General features: G+C 35.4%; 1 protein-coding gene across 1 annotated transcript in view; it reads left to right on the forward strand.

Moving 5' to 3' along the window:
* Nucleotides 1-14,529, forward strand: part of EPHA6 (EPH receptor A6) — a 927,780-nt gene extending 913,251 nt beyond the window's left edge. The window contains exons 17-18 of the mRNA XM_061133941.1: nt 13,264-13,413; nt 14,415-14,529. Of these exons, the coding sequence (XP_060989924.1) occupies nt 13,264-13,413; nt 14,415-14,529 (265 nt within the window). The remainder of the gene's footprint in view (nt 1-13,263; nt 13,414-14,414) is intronic.
* The last annotated feature ends 4,645 nt before the right edge of the window (nt 14,530-19,174 follow it).

The raw sequence follows: 19,174 nt of genomic DNA on the forward strand, positions 1-19,174 counted from the left end.
AGCACCTATAATGCTGTCTTCTGAGGGCAATAACTTTCAACAATTTGATATAAATGCTTCTGTTCATTTTTTAAAACATCTTGCTAAGTGCTGCCTAGGCTATCCATAATTCCCACTTATTAAATTGTTTATAAACCAAGTAATGGACAACTTGTTCTGTTTAATGTTTATAACTAGTACTTTTAATGTTGTTTCTCATGACAGAGAAATCACAGGCTGGCCAAAACCAATGCAACTGAGTGATAAGCAAAGCTTTGTGGATGAAAGACAGACTATTAAATATTAATCAGGAAGTGTGAAACTTCTACCCATTAGAAAATCTAAATTCAACTCACATGAACTGTTGCCACAATATGATAATAATACTGATGCCAATATCAATGCTAATACTGGTAGAAATTACTATCATCATTATCTACAGTAATTATTACTGCTGTTTGTTGAGAACCTACTATGAGCCAGTCATTGTACTAGGCATGTTTATCTGTCATGTCATTTAATCCTGTTATCTCCATCCTTCATGTGAGAAATCAGAAACTCAAAAGAGGCTAAATTTCCCAAGGGTAAACAGCAAATTTAGAAAACTCAGCAGCAGCCATAAGACTGGAAAAGGTCAGTTTTCACTCCAGTCCCAAAGAAAGGCAATGCCAAAGAATGTTCAAACCACTGCACAATTGCATTCATTTCACATGCTAGCAAAGTAGTGCTCAAAATTCTACAAGCTAGCCTTCAACAGTACGTGAACTGAGAATTTCTAGATGTTTAAGCTGGATTTAGAAAAGGCAGAGGAACCAGAGATCAAATTCCCAACATCTGTTGGATCATAGTAAAAACAAGCAAATTCTAGAAATTCTCATTTCTGGAATTGAAATGAGAAGTCAGTGCTTCATTGACTACACTAAAGCCTTTGACTGTGTGGATTAAAACAAACTGTGGAAAATTCTTAAAGAGATGGGACTATCAGACCATCTAACCTGCCTCCTGAGAAACCTGTATGCAGGTCAAGAAACACCAGTTAGAACTGGATGTGGAACAACAGATGGGTTCCAAATCGGGAAAGGAGTATGTCAAGGCTGTATATTGTCACCCTGCTTACTTAACCTATATGCAGAGTACATCATGCAAAATTCTGGGCTGGATGAAGCACAAGCTGGAATCAAGCTTTCCGGGAGAAATATCAATAACCTCAGATACGCAGATGATGCCACCCTTATGTCAGAAAGCAAAGAGGAACTAAGAGCCTCTTGATGAAGATGAAAGAGGAGAGTGAAAAAACTGCTTTAAAACTCAACATTCAAAAAACTAACATCATGACAAATAATTGGGGAAACAATGAAAACAGTGACAGACTTTATTTTCTTGGGCTCCAAAATCACTGCAGGTGTTGACTGCAGCCATGAATTTAAAAGACGCTTGCTCCTTGGAAGAAAAGCTATGACAAACCTAGATAGCATATTAAAAAGCAGAGCAGAGACATTACTTTGCCACCAAAGATCCATATAGTCAAAGCTATAGTTCTTCCAGTAGTCATGAATGGATGCAAGAGTTGGACCATAAAGAAGGCTGAGTGCCAAAGAATTGATGCTTTTGAATTGTGATGTTGGAGAAGGCTCTTGAGAGTCTCTTCGACTGCCAGGAGATTAAACCAGTCAATCCTAAAGGAAATCAACCCTGAATATTCATTGGAAGGACTGATGCTGAAGCTGAAGCTCTAGTACTTTGGCCACCTGATGCAAAGAGCTGACTCATTGGGAAAGACCCTGATGCTGGGAAAGATTGAAGGCAGGAGGAGAAGGGGACGACAGAGGATGAGATGGTTGGATGGCAACATGGACTCACTGGAGATGAGTTTGAGCAAGCTCCAGGAGTTGGTGATGGACAGGGAAGCCTGGCGTGCTGCAGTCCATGGGGTTGCAAAGAGTCAAACACAACTGAGTGACTGAACAACAGCAACATGCAGCAGGTAATTACTGAGTCAGGAATTTGAGTGAGAGCTACCAACTGCAAAACCTGTTCTTTCCACTGCAGAGTATACAGTCATCCAAAATTGTGAGATTTTTTCCAGTACTTCAGTTTCAGAAATATGATTATTGGAAAACAAGTTACATTTTTGCATCTCCAGATAAATGTTATCTGGACTTCTCAGACTTCATAGATGAAGTGTATAAAAGTTCCAAAAAGAATTTGTAGCAGTGCACAGCCTGTTATTTTATGTTCTGCTAAGCAAATACGAGGATATAGAACATAAATATGCCTTCTCATGGACATAAGAAGGAAACACATTGTCTATATATTCCTTCCACATCCTCTTGCAGTGCTTAGCCACTTGAAGAACATTACTTGAAAAAAGAAAATAGTAACTACAACAAAATAAAGAAATGGAGAAAATGTAGCAGCCACATAGTTCCAGAATTACATCCTCAGGCATTTTTGTAGATTGAACTTTTCCAGTGTTGGCAAATATCTGCTCTGCTTCTTCTCCTTGTTATGGCAAACATTACTTTCTCACAGAGCCCGGATGCTGCCTCTGTGTCCTTTTTAAGACCACATTTTTATTACCGCTCGCAATGAATCATCGTTGACGTGTGAAATGAAATCTATTTCTGTCCCTCCGTGTGTCCTCCGTTGCTCAGTCGTGTCCGACTCTTTGCGACCCCATCGACTGTAGCCTGCCAGGCTCCTCTGTCCACAGGATTTTCCAGGCGAGAATACTGGAGTGGGTGGCCATTTCCTTCTCCAAAGGATCTTCCCAACCCAGGAACCAAACCTGAGTCTCCTGGGTCTTCTGCATTGCACACCAACTGTTTACCCACTGAGCCATCGGGAATTATTTACATATAAAAAATGGACTTTCCTTGAGGTCCAGTGATGTTACTCAGAGTGTAGTGACCATATGCTGAGAACTCTACTCAGGATGTGGGAAATAGTTAAATAATATTATTTCTACCCTGTATCTATCCTTCCTAATATTCAAACATATCTCTAATTTTAAACTGAAGAACAACATAATTTTCAAATTTGCTTTGAATTTCCTTCCTTCATACTTTTTACCAGTTATCAACCTTATTATGAGAATTGAATAATGTCAATTAAAAAACCTGATGACTTACTGAAAATAAAAGGCTGACAAAAAATAAATCATGCTCCCAATTTAGCACTGTGGAGAGTCAGATTATTTGGAACAAAGAGATATTGCCCAAAAGCATGCAATAGTCACAGGATTTATGGCATGGTTCTATGCATTTAGGATTTTTATAACATCTTGGGCAAAATCACACTCTGAAATTTTTATTTTTTTATTTTTTTTCTTTCTTTCTTTCTTTATTTTTTCAGTGGGTTTTGTCATACATTGATATGAATCAGCCATAGATTTACATGTATTCCCCCTCCTGATCCCCCTTCCCACCTCCCTCTCCACCTGATTCCTCTGGATCTTCCCAGTGCACCAGGCCCGAGCACTTGTCTCATGCATCCCACCTGGGCTGGTGATCTGTTTCACCATAGATAATATACATGCTGTTCTTTCGAAACATCTCACCCTTACATTCTCCCACAGAGTTCAAAAGTCTGTTCTGTACATCTGTGTCTCTTTTTCTGTTTTGCATATAGGGTTGTCGTTACCATCTTTCTAAATTCCATATATATGTGTTAGTATGCTGTAATGTTCTTTATCTTTCTGGCTTACTTCGCTCTGTATAATGGGCTCCAGTTTCATCCATCTCATTAGGACTGGTTCAAATGAATTCTTTTTAATGGCTGAGTAATATTCCATGGTGTATATGTACCACAGCTTCCTTATCCATTCATCTGCTGATGGGCATCTAGGTTGCTTCCATGTCCTGGCTATTATAAACAGTGCTGCGATGAACATTGGGGTGCACGTGTCTCTTTCAGATCTGGTTTCCTCAGTGTGTATGCCCAGAAGTGGGATTGCTGGGTCATATGGCAGTTTTATTTCCAGTTTTTTAAGGAATCTCCACACTGTTTTCCATAGCGGCTGTACTAATTTGCATTCCCACCAACAGTGTAAGAGGGTTCCCTTTTCTCCACACCCTCTCCAGCATTTATTGCTTGTAGACTTTTGGATAGCAGCCATCCTGACTAGTGTGTAATGGTACCTCATTGTGGTTTTGATTTGCATTTCTCTGATAATGAGTGATGTTGAGCATTTTTTCATGTGTTTGTTAGCCATCTGTATGTCTTCTTTGGAGAAATGTCTGTTTAGTTCTTTGGCCCATTTTTTGATTGGGTCATTTATTTTTCTGGAATTGAGCTGCAGGAGTTGCTTGTATATTTTTGAGATTAATCCTTTGTCTGTTTCTTCATTTGCTATTATTTTCTCCCAATCTGAGGGCTGTCTTTTCACCTTACTTATAGTTTCCTTTGTTGTGCAAAAGCTTTTAAGTTTCATTAGGTCCCATTTGTTTAGTTTTGCTTTTATTTCCAATATTCTGGGAGGTGGGTCATAGAGGATCTTGCTTTGATTTATGTCGGAGAGTGTTTTGCCTATGTTCTCCTCTAGGAGTTTTATAGTTTCTGGTCTTACATTTAGATCTTTAATCCATTTTGAGTTTATTTTTGTGTATGGTGTTAGAAAGTGTTCTAGTTTCATTCTTTTACAAGTGGTTGACCAGCTTTCCCAGCATCACTTGTTAAAGAGGTTGTCTTTTTTCCATTGTATATCCTTGCCATCTTTGTCAAAGATAAGGTGTCCATAAGTTCGTGGATTTATCTCTGGGCTTTCTATTCTGTTCCATTGATCTATATTTCTGTCTTTGTGTCAGTACCATACTGTCTTGATGACTGTGGCTTTGTAGTATAGTCTGAAGTCAGGCAGGTTGATTCCTCCAGTTCCATTCTTCTTTCTCAAGATTACTTTGGCTATTCGAGGTTTTTTGTATTTCCATACAAATTGTGAAATTCTTTGGTCTAGTTCTGTGAAAAATACCATTGGTAGCTTGATAGGGATTGCATTGAATCTATAGATTGCTTTGGGTAGAATAGCCATTTTGACAATATTGATTCTTCCAATCCATAAGCATGGTATGTTTCTCCATCTGTTTGTGTCCTCTTTGATTTCTTTCATCAGTGTTTTATAGTTTTCTATGTATAGGTCTTTTGTTTCTTTAGGTAGATATACTCCTAAGTATCTTATTCTTTTTGTTGCAATGGTGAATGGTATTGTTTCCTTAATTTCTCTTTCTGTTTTTTCATTGTTAGTATATAGGAATGCAAGGGATTTCTGTGTGTTAATTTTATATCCTGCAACTTTACTATATTCATTGATTAGCTCTAGTAATTTTCTGGAAGAGTCTTTAGGGTTTTCTATGTAGAGGATCATGTCATCTGCAAACAGCGAGAGTTTCACTTCTTCTTTTCCTATCTGGATTCCTTTTACTTCTTTTTCTGCTCTGATTGCTGTGGCCAGAACTTCCAACACTATGTTGAATAGTAGTGGTGAGAGTGGGCACCCTTGTCTTGTTCCTGATTTCAGGGGAAATGCTTTCAATTTTTCACCATTGAGGGTGATACTTGCTGTGGGTTTGTCATATATAGCTTTTATTATGTTGAGGTATGTTCCTTCTATTCCTGCTTTCTGGAGAGTTTTAATCATAAATGGGTGTTGAATTTTGTCAAAGGCTTTCTCTGCATCTATTGAGATAATCATATGGTTTTTATCTTTCAATTTGTTAATGTGGTGTATTACATTGATTGATTTGCGGATATTAAAGAATCCTTGCATTCCTGGGATAAAGCCCACTTGGTCGTGGTGTATGATTTTTTTAATATGTTGTTGGATTCTGTTTGCTAGAATTTTGTTAAGGATTTTTGCATCTATGTTCATCAGTGATATTGGCCTGTAGTTTTCTTTTTTTGTGGCATCTTTGTCTGGTTTTGGAATTAGGGTGATGGTGGCCTCATAGAATGAGTTTGGAAGTTTACCTTCATCTGCAATTTTCTGGAAGAGTTTGAGTAAGATAGGTGTTAGCTCTTCTCTAAATTTTTGGTAGAATTCAGCTGTGAAGCCATCTGGTCCTGCGCTTTTGTTTGCTGGAAGATTTTTGATTACAGTTTCGATTTCCTTGCTTGTGATGGGTCTGTTAAGATCTATTTCTTCCTGGTTCAGTTTTGGAAGGTTATACTTTTCTAAGAATTTGTCCATTTCATCCAAGTTGTCCATTTTATTGGCATAGAGCTGCTGGTAGTAGTCTCTTATGATCCTTTGTATTTCAGTGTTGTCTGTTGTGATCTCTCCATTTTCATTTCTAATTTGGTTAATTTGGTTCTTCTCTCTTTGTTTCTTAATGAGTCTTGCTAATGGTTTGTCAATTTTGTTTATTTTTTCAAAAAACCAGCTTTTAGCTTTGTTGATTTTTGCTATGGTCTCTTTAGTTTCTTTTGCATTTATTTCTGCCCTAATTTTTAAGATTTCTTTCCTTCTGCTAACTCTGGGGTTCTTCATTTCTTCCTTCTCTAATTGCTTTAGGTGTAGAGTTAGGTTATTTATTTGGCTTTTTTCTTGTTTCTTGATGTAAGCCTGTAATGGTATGAACCTTCCCCTTAGCACTGCTTTTACAGTGTCCCATAGGTTTTGGGTTGTTGTGTTTTCATTTTCATTCGTTTCTATACATATTTTGATTTCTTTTTTGATTTCTTCTATGATTTGTTGGTTATTCAGAAGCGTGTTATTTAGCCTCCATATGTTTGAAGTTTTAACAATTTTTTTCCTGTAATTGAGATCTAATCTTACTGCACTGTGGTCAGAAAAGATGACTGGAATGATTTCAATTTTTTCGAATTTTCCAAGACCAGATTTATGGCCCAGGATGTGATCTATTCTGGAGAAGGTTCCGTGTGCACTTGAGAAAAAGGTGAAGTTGATTGTTTTGGGGTGAAATGTCCTATAGATATCAATAAGGTCTAGCTTGTCCATTGTGTCATTTAAGGTTTGTGTTTCCTTGTTAATTTTCTGTTTAGTTGATCTATCCATAGTTGTGAGTGGGGTATTAAAGTCTCCCACTATTACTGTGTTACTATTAATTTCCTCTTTCATACTCGTTAGTGTTTGCCGTACATATTGCGGTGCTCCTATGTTGGGTGCATATATATTTATAATTGTTATATCTTCTTCTTGGATTAATCCTTTAATCATTATGTAGTGTCCTTCTTTGTCTCTTTTCACAGCCTTTATTTGAAAGTCTATTTTATCTGATATGAGTATTGCGACTCCTGCTTTCTTTTGGTCTCTGTTTGCGTGAAATATTTTTTTCCAGCCCTTCACTTTTAGTCTGTATGTGTCTCTTGCTTTGAGGTGGGTCTCTTGTATACAGCATATATAGGGGTCTTGTTTTTGTATCCATTCAGCCAATCTTTGTCTTTTGGTTGGGGCATTCAACCCATTTACATTTAAGGTAATTATTGATAGGTGTGGTCCCGTTGCCATTTACTTTGTTGTTTTGGGTTCACGTTTATACAACCTTTCTGTGTTTCCTGTCTAGAGAAGATCCTTTAGCATTTGTTGAAGAGCTGGTTTGGTGGTGATGAATTCTCTCAGCTTTTGCTTGTCTGTAAAGCATTTGAATTCTCCTTCATATCTGAATGAGATCCTTGCTGGGTACAGTAATCTAGGTTGTAGGTTATTTTCTTTCATTACTTTCAGTATGTCCTGCCATTCCCTTCTGGTCTGGAGGGTTTCTATTGATAGATCAGCTGTTATCCTTATGGGAAGCCCTTTGTGTGTTATTTGTTGTTTCTCCCTTGCTGCTTTTAATATTTGTTCTTTGTGTTTGATCTTTGTTAATTTGATTAATATGTGTCTTGGGGTGTTTCGCCTTGGGTTTATCCTGTTTGGGACTCTCTGGGTTTCTTGGACTTGGGTGGCTATTTCCTTCCCCATTTTAGGGAAGTTTTCAGCTATTATCTCCTCGAGTATTTTCTCATGGCCTTTCTTTTTGTCTTCTTCTTCTGGGACTCCTATGATTCGAATGTTGGGGCGTTTCAAAGTGTCCCAGAGGTCCCTGAGGTTGTCCTCATTTCTTTTGATCCTTTTTTCTTTTTTCCTTTCTGCCTCATTTGTTTCCACCATTTTATCTTCTACCTCACTTATCCTATCTTCTGTCTCCATTATTCTACTCTTGGTTCCCTCCAGAGTGTTTTTGATCTCATTCATTGCATTATTCATTTGTAATTGACTCTTTTTTATTTCTTCTAGGCCTTTATTAAACATTTCTTGCATCTTTTCAATCTTTGTCTCCAGGCTATTTATCTGTAGCTCCATTTTGTTTTCAAGATTTTGGATCATTTTTATTTTTAAAGAATATCAAAAGTTTTCATTAATTGAGCTTGTTTTCAAGTTGACAGGCCTAATTATAGGGAGGGCAGTGTTTTCTTTTTTTATCTAATTAGATAAATTCTTTCTTCAAAAGATAGGTAGATAGTGTGTGTAGTAGACTGTTTTATTTGGTGGTGGTTTAGTCGCTAAGTTGTGTCTGACTCTTGCGACCCCATGGACAGGGGGTCTGCCTGCCTCTGTCCATAAGATTCTCCAGGCAAGAATACTGGAGTCATTGCCATTTCCTTATCCAGGGGACCTTCCCAACCGTGGAATCTAGTCTGAGTCTCCTGCATTGCAGGCAGATTCTTTACCAACTGAGTATGAGGGAAACCAGATTGTTTTATGGATTCACTAAATAATGTGAAGTGTAGTCCCTTGGTCATGAGATGAGAAACTCATGTAAAAATAGTGATACTGAATAAAGTAAGTGTTGTTGTGATTCTAGGTCCCCTAACCCTGTGCTGTCTCCCTCGCCTTTAATTTTCTGCCCTTCACTCTATTGAAACCTATTGTTGTTCAGTTGATAAGTTGTGTCCGACTCTTTGCAACCCCATGGAATGCAGCACGCCAGGCTTCCCTGTCCTTCACTGTCTCCCAGAGTTTCTTCAAACTCATGTCCATTGAGTCAGTGATGCCATCTAACCGTCTCATCCTCTGTCGTCCTCTTATCCTCCTGCCTTCAATCTTTCCCAGCATCAGAGACTTTTCCAGTGAGTCAGCTCTTCACATCAAGAGGCCAGTGTATTGGAGCTTCAGCTTCAGCATCAATCTTTCCAGTGAATATTCAGGGTTGAAACCTATAAAGAGAGACATAAACATTTTTGCAGTACAGGGAATAATCTAAATAAACAGCATATTCATTAATAGGATGACCATTTTAGCAATAGATTCTTACTATTCCATTTAATGAGTTAAATGAAAATAAATTCTTCATCATAAATCACATTAGGTCATGGACCAAACTTTTCTGCAGAGGATATTCAAATCTTAATCGTCACTTATTTAATGAATTCCTTTAGTACTTTTAGCATTATGCTCAGGTCTACAGAAAATAGAAAGAGATATGAGATATGATTCCTGCCCTCAGGGAGTTTTAACTTACTCTTAAAATTCTTCCATCTTATGGGGTTTTTCCCAAGGAAGTAATTCAACTGAAGCATAAAGATACATGCTTTATAATTAGATAATCATCTGCAATAAATTTAATAAGATTGATAGCAATTTAAGAGTCTGACTCAGGGAATTAACAAATTATTAACCATCAACACATAGAATATTATACACTCACTTGAAAATGAGCTATGAAGACCATTGAAACATGGAAAATATTCATCAACATATGAAATACAGCAATACAAATAGATTGGACACTATCTGTAGACCTCTGCTAACGATATATAAAGGTAAGAACTAAAGGAAGAAGTTTTGTTGGAGTGGTAAAGGAAGAAAAGCCTTTAAGAATTTGGTAGTTTCATATTAAAATAAGATCCTGCCTTGGAAGTGTTTCTCAAAGTATAACTTTCCTTGAACCATTTTGGATAGATTTATTACTTTTATATTTACATGATGAATATAAAATATGGAAAAGATTTGAGGAGAAAAACCTCCCTGCTTTTTAATGGTAGTTTGATACCTACTGGTAACCTAAGAACTTTCTAAATTAAAATACCAGTACTATTACAAACTCAAAGGGCCTGTTAGAATAAAAACTTTTCAGCTATCAGTTCCATTCATTTTTACATATTTAGATGTACTGAGAATATGTTTATTGTACCTTTAACTATACCATTACCTCTTCTAGCTATACTCCAGCCCTTTCTCTGATCTAAATTGACCATAATTTATACCTGGTAGAATTTCCTCTAATTGTGCTCCCTCCTCATTTTTCTGAAGAAAGTAGTAGACCTTTGACCTTCTGTTCTACAGTATGTACTTTTTTTTACATAGCTGCAGGTTTTGCTGTAAAGACATGTCTCAGGTGGACAGCTCCCACTAATCACCCAATAGCAGAAATTTCTACATGCTCAGCAAATAGCAGACTGAGTTTATCATTGTACATGGTTGATAAGAAAGGGCATTTATTGTTTATTAGGTAATATTCCAGAGAATTCATGTGAGGGTGATGGTACCCAGCCCTCAAAGCCAGAAAATAGCAGCATTTTTTCAACTTCATTATAAGGTAAGGTGAAAGAAAAGTTATTGCACAGTGGCTGTGAACAATGAGGGAACCTTGACCTTACTAAATCAACTGCCAATGCAGTCGTATAAAGGCCAAAGAGTAACTAGGTTACTAAAGATGCACGGAGGGAACAGGAATTACAGTATTGAAACAGTCCAAGAGCAAACGGTGGCTGCTTTTCAACAGACAAATTGGCCATTTAAGTCATTTAGTGTACAGAATGTCCTTCTGTGACCTTTCTCCATTTTATGTCCTTTAAGGACAGTTAAAGTGCCTGTTGGTAGATGCCATGATATCTTTCAACTTTTGAACATAACTAAACTTTGTCTTGAATCCTTCTGATATTAATTAGAATGAAACAGTCCATAATGAAATAGCATTGCCATTTTTAGTACACGAAAATAAAATGTGACTTAACAGCCGCCAAAATAGGAAATATGGTAACAGAATCAAGTACTGGTAAAAAGAAGTCACTATGAAGTGTCACCAGACTCCATATGGACTACAACACTGTACAACCACAATCACAAGTGCAATTAGTTTATGCAAATTTTAGTTATGTAGAAAGAGCAATAATCCCTGAATTTCCCTGTCATCCTTCTTCACCCCATGCCCACCTTCAGCTAGAATCTAGTTCAGAAAAATAGAAGTCAATATAAAATCAAAGAAAAATCAGAAGTGAATTTTAGGTCTTTAGTAGGAACTTTGTCCTAAATAATTCCAAGGGGCAACTTTCAGGGTCTTCAGGAGTCATACAGTGTACAAGTTGTTTGGCTGTGTATTACGTCTCTGGCTTTTGTGCTCCTTAAAGATCCAGGTTCTGGTGATTTAAGGGTAATTTAAAGGATTTTTACCGGTAATTTTGGTTGTTCAAGAGTTTCCATTTTCACCTTATATATTGACCTTAGAGTTTAACTCCAACTCTCATATAGTTTTTTTTAATTAATTTATTTTTTAATTGAAGGATAATTACTTAACAGAATTTTGTTGTTTTCTGTCAAACCTCAGCACAAATCAATTCTAGGCTTATATAACTTGCATATGCCATTCTGCTTTAGTGGAGGAATTCTTATTCATATGGTTTAATCATATGTGCTGATGTGTTATTGGTTTGTATTATAAGATGAAATAGTTCAAATATGAATAATATTTGAAAACTATTATGATAAAATATTCATAATATAAATATTAAAAAATGGCTCTAGTTAAATCTCTATGGATTCTGTTATCCTTTAAACTTTATAAAAAATTAAAAGCAAAGTAAATGAGAGTTGGATTATCCTTCAATATTCAATATAAAAATAATTCAGTAATTTACTTGTGGTGGGAAATTTTTTATCACTTAGAAAATACTGATTGACTCAAACACCAGACATTAAAAAAATGTTACTGCTTTATCATTTGATATAAACTCTAGACCTAATAATTTTCAAAATAATATACTTATTATCCTAAAGGGATGATAAAGCACATTTATTGTTATTATTATAAAAGAATTCATATCAGTTATCTTTAACACCATACAAAATGTTTTTAATATTATTTTTCAGGTATTTCAGTAAGGTAAACAATATCGTTTATTATTAGAATATCTTAAATATATAATTCTGAGTTATTTTTACTATAATTTCTAAGGTTATTTCTGCTTTTATTCTCTATATCTGACTTTAGCTTATATAAAACTACTTTTGTATATATAGACATATGTATCTATGTATACACACGTTCACTAGCCTTTTAAAAATAATACTTTTATATTATTTTTATATTAAAACTTCAAAAATGTCCCCAACTGAAATACCCTTTGCATCAGATCTTAGGAACAGAATACAGATTTCCATAAACGTGAACTAAGTCATGTCCGACTCTTTGGACCCTATGGACTGTAGCCCACCAGGTTCCTCTGTCCATGGGATTCTCCAGACAAGAATACTGAAGTGGGTTGCCATGCCCTTCTGCAAGGGATCTTCCCAACCCAGGGATTGAACCTTAGTCTCAAGTCTCCTGCATTGGCAGACGGGTTCTTTACCACTAGTGCCACCTGGGAAGCCCCACAGATTTCCATATCACTTACTACAAGACCCATCCGTGGCAGATTCTTTTTTCTTGCTAACCCCAAATGTCATTGATTTTCTTTAGTTTTGTGCTTTATTAATGTCTGTGCTTTTGGCTGTATTACCCTATGCTTGGATATATGTAAATCTTATTCATGAAATTGAGCTCTGTGACAACAGAAATTACTTTTTAATAAATAATAAATTTTTTGTTGAATGTTTGAGAATAAATGAGGTCTTCACCTATAAATTCACCATTAAAAAGAGAAAGGGCTCTCATAGTAAATGTGAAAAAGGCAATAGGGCATGAATTCAATGGAAGGTCAGAAAGTGTATAAGTGAATAGCCTGTGGCTAGTTGTCTTTTGAGGGGCTTTTCTTCAAGTTTGAAAGCACAATTTCATGCAAGAGAAAAAAGTAAAGAGATTTTAGCAAGATACAGGCTTTCTCAAGACACCTCAAGTGTAAAGACCTAGTTAGTGGCAAAAAGTAGGAAAAGACAAAAGAAACTGACAAGTGAAATTGACCAGATAAAAGTGGCTGACTTGAATATGATGGAACATTTTTCAATCTAGTTCTATGGAGGATGAAACATTTGATGTGAGAATATTGTAAAAATTAAAAATAAAGTTGGGTATTTTTTGCTTTATCTGTTTTTTAAATGGTCTCCATGCTTGTTTGTTTTTTTCCTTATAGAATGCCAGACTCCCCTGGTGAAGTTCCTGAATATCCTTTGTTTGTGACAGTCGGTGACTGGCTGGATTCTATAAAGATGGGGCAATATAAGAATAACTTCATGGCAGCGGGGTTTACAACTTTTGACCTGATTTCAAGAATGAGCATTGAGTAAGTGGGGCTGGGTTTGTTACTATATTCAGATGTCCACTTAGGAGATTATAAATTCAAATACTATTTCTTTATCAAGAATACCATAGTTAAACTACCTTTCCTGACACTAGTATGGCATTTCTATATCTTTCCTCACCATTTCTGATAATCATTCTAGTGAAAGTTGGGCATTACACTTTTAACTATTTTCCTTTGAAAGAATATGTTTAATTCAAGTAATTATTTAAAGATTTTAAATGCTGTCTAAAATGCATATTACTCTTGTTCACATCATAGACTTTGCATCAATATAGTTTTACCTCAGCAAATTATTTATGATTCATGTACACTAAATCAATTACTATTACATTCATCAAATATTACAATTGTAATAATATAATATTATGTTTTCTCAGAGTTTTGTCTCTATATTACAATGGTCTGGCATTTTTCCCCTTTCTCAAAGACTATCATTTCCTGAGTGCAGTGAAAATACTCAACATATGTTTAAAAGACAGATAACTAAAACTAGTAGGTTGACCATGTGAAATTGCCATTGTTTTAAAATATTAATAGTAATAGCAATTTCATACTGTTCAACATGATACAATGGCATCTTTTCAAATTATTGAAAGACCAAGACCATGGCAATTCAAATGGAGTTCACATTATATTTTCTATCCTGCATGCTGACTATTTTGCTAATACTGTTAAAAATTTATTTATTTGCGTAAATCCCCCGGGCTTATGAAATGTCTGAACATGACGTCGGTACCTGAATTCTTTGTACCTTTAAACTTGAGGTCGACTTAACGCATTCTCTGGCACCAGTGTAAAGAATAAAGTAACAAATTCCTGTTGTCCATTTATATCTCTGCTTCCACACTCATTTTACCAGATATGAAATTTGTGGCAAATATGATATGTGCTCGTTTCCTGTATCCAAATGTGTCTTTCCTCTCTGCCACACTTACCAGACCTAAATGTTCATGTTCTCTCTGTCTCTCACTCTCTCACAGTGATATTAGAAGAATTGGAGTCATACTCATTGGACACCAGAGACGAATAGTCAGCAGTATACAGACTTTACGTTTACACATGATGCACATACAGGAGAAGGGGTTTCATGTATAAAAGTACTACAAGCACCTCTGTTTTGTGCCTCGGTATTTCTAAAATGAAAGATATCCTCTCTACTACCCTCTCTTCTGATTCTCCAAACATCACCTCACAAACCGCAGTCTCCTCTTCAGGCTACAGGCACACATACCTTTTGTTTATACTTCCAACCTGGATTTAAAAATCACTCCTCATAGCTCCGCTCCGAATAACCTGCAGATAAAACCCTGGCGCACTGCAGATTATCACTACACGTGGTAAATAACTCAGCATGGATGTGTAACTTTATATAACTGCATTTCAGAAGTGTTCAAGGACTTAATCCAAAGGAATTTGGGGTTAAAGATGTATTTAGAGTTTGATGGTAGATGAAAAAGAAATAGTTGACCTTTCTTTCATGTTTTGTGATCAAGTATTTTCCAAACTGACATGAATATTTATTTTTTAGATAATTATATTCAACTCTGTGGGTCATATTGTTACTTTATTCTACAGTTCTTTACCTGTTGATGCCTGATATTGTTAGAATTGTTTGCAGAAAAGATCAATGATTTCATGTAGTGAATTCTTTTCAAGTGTGACTATGGTGAGAAGGGAGTTATCAAGGGGGAGAGAGGGAGAAACATACTGTGCTTCTAAAACTTCTAAGTCTTGGTTTGTCTCTTTTTTTTTTTTTAACTTGATAGTGTCTTTCGTATGTCATAGTAGGTAGTAGTTTAGAGGCTTTCCCATCTAATTTTTTTTTTACTATCAATATGTTTCTCTACTGCATTATAAAGATCACGCCTGGAAAGACCAAGAGTGAGTCCATTGCTCTAGAGGCTTTAAATAGAGAGACGCATGGAATAAATCCATGACTGTTCCCTTGGTTTATCTTCATAAATTTGCAAGAGTAATTATCAAAGCATTGAGAAAATTAATTATTCTCAGCAGAATTGCTTTGAATAAAAGATCTAAGCGTATAGTCTTAGATAAAATGTAAAAAGATTTAATTTAAACAGAATTTTATGATAGTTATATGGTGGCCTAAGAACATAAACACATAGAGCTAGTCTAATACTGGTACATTTTGCAAGGTTAAGAATTTTTGTTTTGTTCATGAAAATAAGTTACATGAACATGCTGAGCTATTTTCCAAACCTTCCAAGGTACAAGTATGCCATTGCATACACCAAAGAAGGTATAAAAAGAGCATAAATGAATTGTGTGCAACCTGAATCCTTGCTACAGTAACATAAAAATATAAATACAGCTAAGGTGTGCTGTTGCCATAATCTTCTGGAGGCTGCAACAACAGGCAAATATATTTTTCAATGAACTAAATTGAGTCAGCTTATCAAAACAGTACTGTATTATGAACAAATTCAACTATAAAATCAGATGTTCCCTGTGAAACTAAAAAAAAAACAAAATGACTACTGTGCTAGATGGAAGAGTAGCGAGAATGTATTAAGAGGGGAAAAAAAAAGAGCAAGTTGTCTAAAGGCACTGGTTTAATATAAAAATTAGGTTTTATTTGATCTTGGAACTAAAGGTACCCTACCCACATTCTCAAATTCCTACCTAAAATTACATTTTTTTGGTGATAATAGTTTTCTTGCCATAAAGGAGTCCCTGTTTTTCCTTATTTTAAGATTCGTGGATTGTCCCATTAGACTAGGCCCTTCCATATACTTCTTTTGCTGATTTATCTTCTGATTTTTGTCAACCACAGCTAAATTTTTCTCATTTAAAAAAAGAGAGAGAGATAGAAGGAAGAGTCTTTAAAGTATCCATTATAGTACACTGAAAAAGAACAAAGTGGGAAATTCATCACTTTTTAGGTGTGTCAGAAATAGCTAGCAACATTTTTCTAGCCGTCACCCACACAATCATGCATCACTTGCAGGCTGTCTGTGGTTTGCTTGATACATTTACACAGATCTGGATACATTTAGAGAAAATGTAAAATTTCCATATTTGCCTATCTTCAAATATATATTAAATAAGAACAGATGTAAAACAGATAAAATTTATTAATCATATATATTTATTTTTATAATGCAACAAAAACGTATTTAGAAAGATAAGGAATAGAATAATTATGGTCTTCCATAGGACGCTGTCAGCAACATCTGTATACTTTGATTAAATAAATTCTATAAAGTATTGAAACGTCTATGGGGTGGGCATTCAGTTCTTGCAAGATTAAAGATCTCTGTTAAGAATTGTTTTTCTTGAAAACTCCAACGATCCTATTCTATATCTGGTTAATTTATGTTTTTTTTCCCTTCCTAAACATCTTTCTGTAGTATTATAAAACTGCCTTTTCACTTTCTCTCTAACCCCAAATCCTCTTTAAAATTTATGTTGCATTTATATTTTTTAGAAGTGTAAGCATGGTGATCTTTAGTATAAATTTGAACCTCATCATGGTCAGAGCAAGATGTTCAAGATTAAACAGAAACATTAAAAAATAAATATATCTATTTCTCTATTGCCTACCAATCACAGATTTGAAAATTTTACCTGAAATATTTTGATATTTACTAGTGTACATATTCATTAATTAAAGCTGTTTAATATTCATAAGCATAGAATTTAATAATAGAAAATTAGTAACTCCCATAAGTCACAGCCTTCAGAAATAATCTTTAATAACTAAAATATGCATATATACTCATATACCTGCTTTATATTAAACTTCCTAGTCTATGTTACTGAGGGGCTTTTTAGGTTTTGAAGATTAGTTGAAGGAACCATTATTATTTTATTGTCTATGTGGTCAGTTTCCAGTCTATAGTCCACTCATTATCTCATAGGATAAGACATAATTGAGAAAAAATGTAAAAACAATGCAGAGATTAATTATATAAATCATTACACTAAAAAAGCCATCAGAAGTTGCAAAGCTCTTGGCTTAACATGAATCAAGAATTATAGCACTTTTGCACTGAATTATGACTGTTGATAAATGTTATGAATGTCATAATAAAAAAAGATTTGTCTTCTTGCACCCTGAATTACTCTTAAAATCTATCCAGCTAACACCTGGACAGCTTTAAGGCCCATCTCAGCCCATGAATGGAAAACAAATCCAAATTCAATCCTTGAAAAGCAGTCTTTACAGAAGGTCTTCTGTAATAGGTCTTCTGACGTGATAAAGAATGAATTGCATTACCTATCTCCCAACCACAATTTTCTTAAAAATCCATTTTTATATCTTTCCTAGCAAATTTCTACTCTGTAAAGAAGTAAGTTAAATCTTTTACTTCAAAATGTTCATCAATACTAGGTCTTATTTTTCTATTCCTTTTTTAAACATTCTTCCCCACCTCCTTGATTCTTTTCTCTTTATTCTTCCATCCCCTCTTTTTTCTTTTCTCAGCTTCTGCCACTCCACCCCATATCCCTATCAACAAAAGAAAAGGAACATAGCAAATCCAAAAATATCTTACCGATCTCCCTAGAAGAGGCTGAAGGTGGAGGAAAAACAGGAATGTTGCAAAAGTCATACTTTAATATTTTGGGTCCTGTTGCATAAATAGGAGCATTTGCACATACAGAGTGTAAGAGTTCTGGCTTTTGATTAACTGAAAATTAAATGCTTTGGAACGTTATTTCAAAACAGATGAAGATGATCCTTTTCTACTGCTTTAGCTAAGGAAATGTATTATTAATTTAAAAGAAAATATTTTAAGAATTAGAAACTGTTATCAAGTCACAGTTGGTGTATATCTTTATATAATAAAGATATTAGAAGCAGGTGTAATCACTTCTTTTAGTATCATCACTTCAACTTTTCCAAGCTCAAATTCCATTAAGTAGAAAAGACTCATTCACATTCAATCTGAAACTATTTTAATTCTTTTTTGTATGAAGACTCCAAAAGGTAGATTGATGGTATTCTTCCATTAGAACACAGGGCACTGAAGTCATCCAACTTTTTGTTTTTATGGTCAGCATTTTCAAAAGATTTTTCACTTTTTATAATAATGTTCAATAAAGGCAGTGTAAACTGTAGTTCAGTTTAACAAGTATCTACAAGGTGTCTCTTACATGCATAAAATTTTATGGCAAAGATGAGTTTGACTGTACTGTCCTTACCTCTAAGTATCTCTTAAGCTTAAAACTTAGAGCCTATCTGCCGTGTTTGCTGTAATTTCCATGTCACTTAGTTCTTTCCATAGAACAAAAATACATTAAATAAATAAAACCTTGTTTATATGCAATTGGATTTGCAGTCCCTATGAAAGGAGATATTTTGGACCTCAAAGTTTTTCATAGACGCCTCTACACTTCCTCTGACAGAAGGGAGCACACTCGTTTGATTCTCTAAGACAGTCTCTCTTGTCACCTACCAGTCGACCCTCCTCAGAGGTCGCATACTGCCACTGTCCGTGGGCAGCCTGCTCAGTTCATGTGTAAACTCACTACCTCAAAGCTACCTCCAGTTAGAAAACATCAACCATTTTTTAAAACCTATGCTGGGGTGCTCTCCCGCGCAAGCCAATTCACTGGGCCTAGGAAATGTAACAATGAGTATATGACTGCAATGGTTGCATAAAATTCTTTCCAACATGATATATTTAACAAAGGGCTTCCCTAGTGGCTCAGCTGGTAAAGAATCTGCCTGCAATGCGGGAGACCTGGGTTTGATCCCTGGGTTGGGAAGACTCCG

The sequence above is a fragment of the Dama dama genome, chromosome 31 (genome assembly GCF_033118175.1).
Source record: "Dama dama isolate Ldn47 chromosome 31, ASM3311817v1, whole genome shotgun sequence".
Lineage (NCBI taxonomy): Eukaryota > Metazoa > Chordata > Mammalia > Artiodactyla > Cervidae > Dama > Dama dama.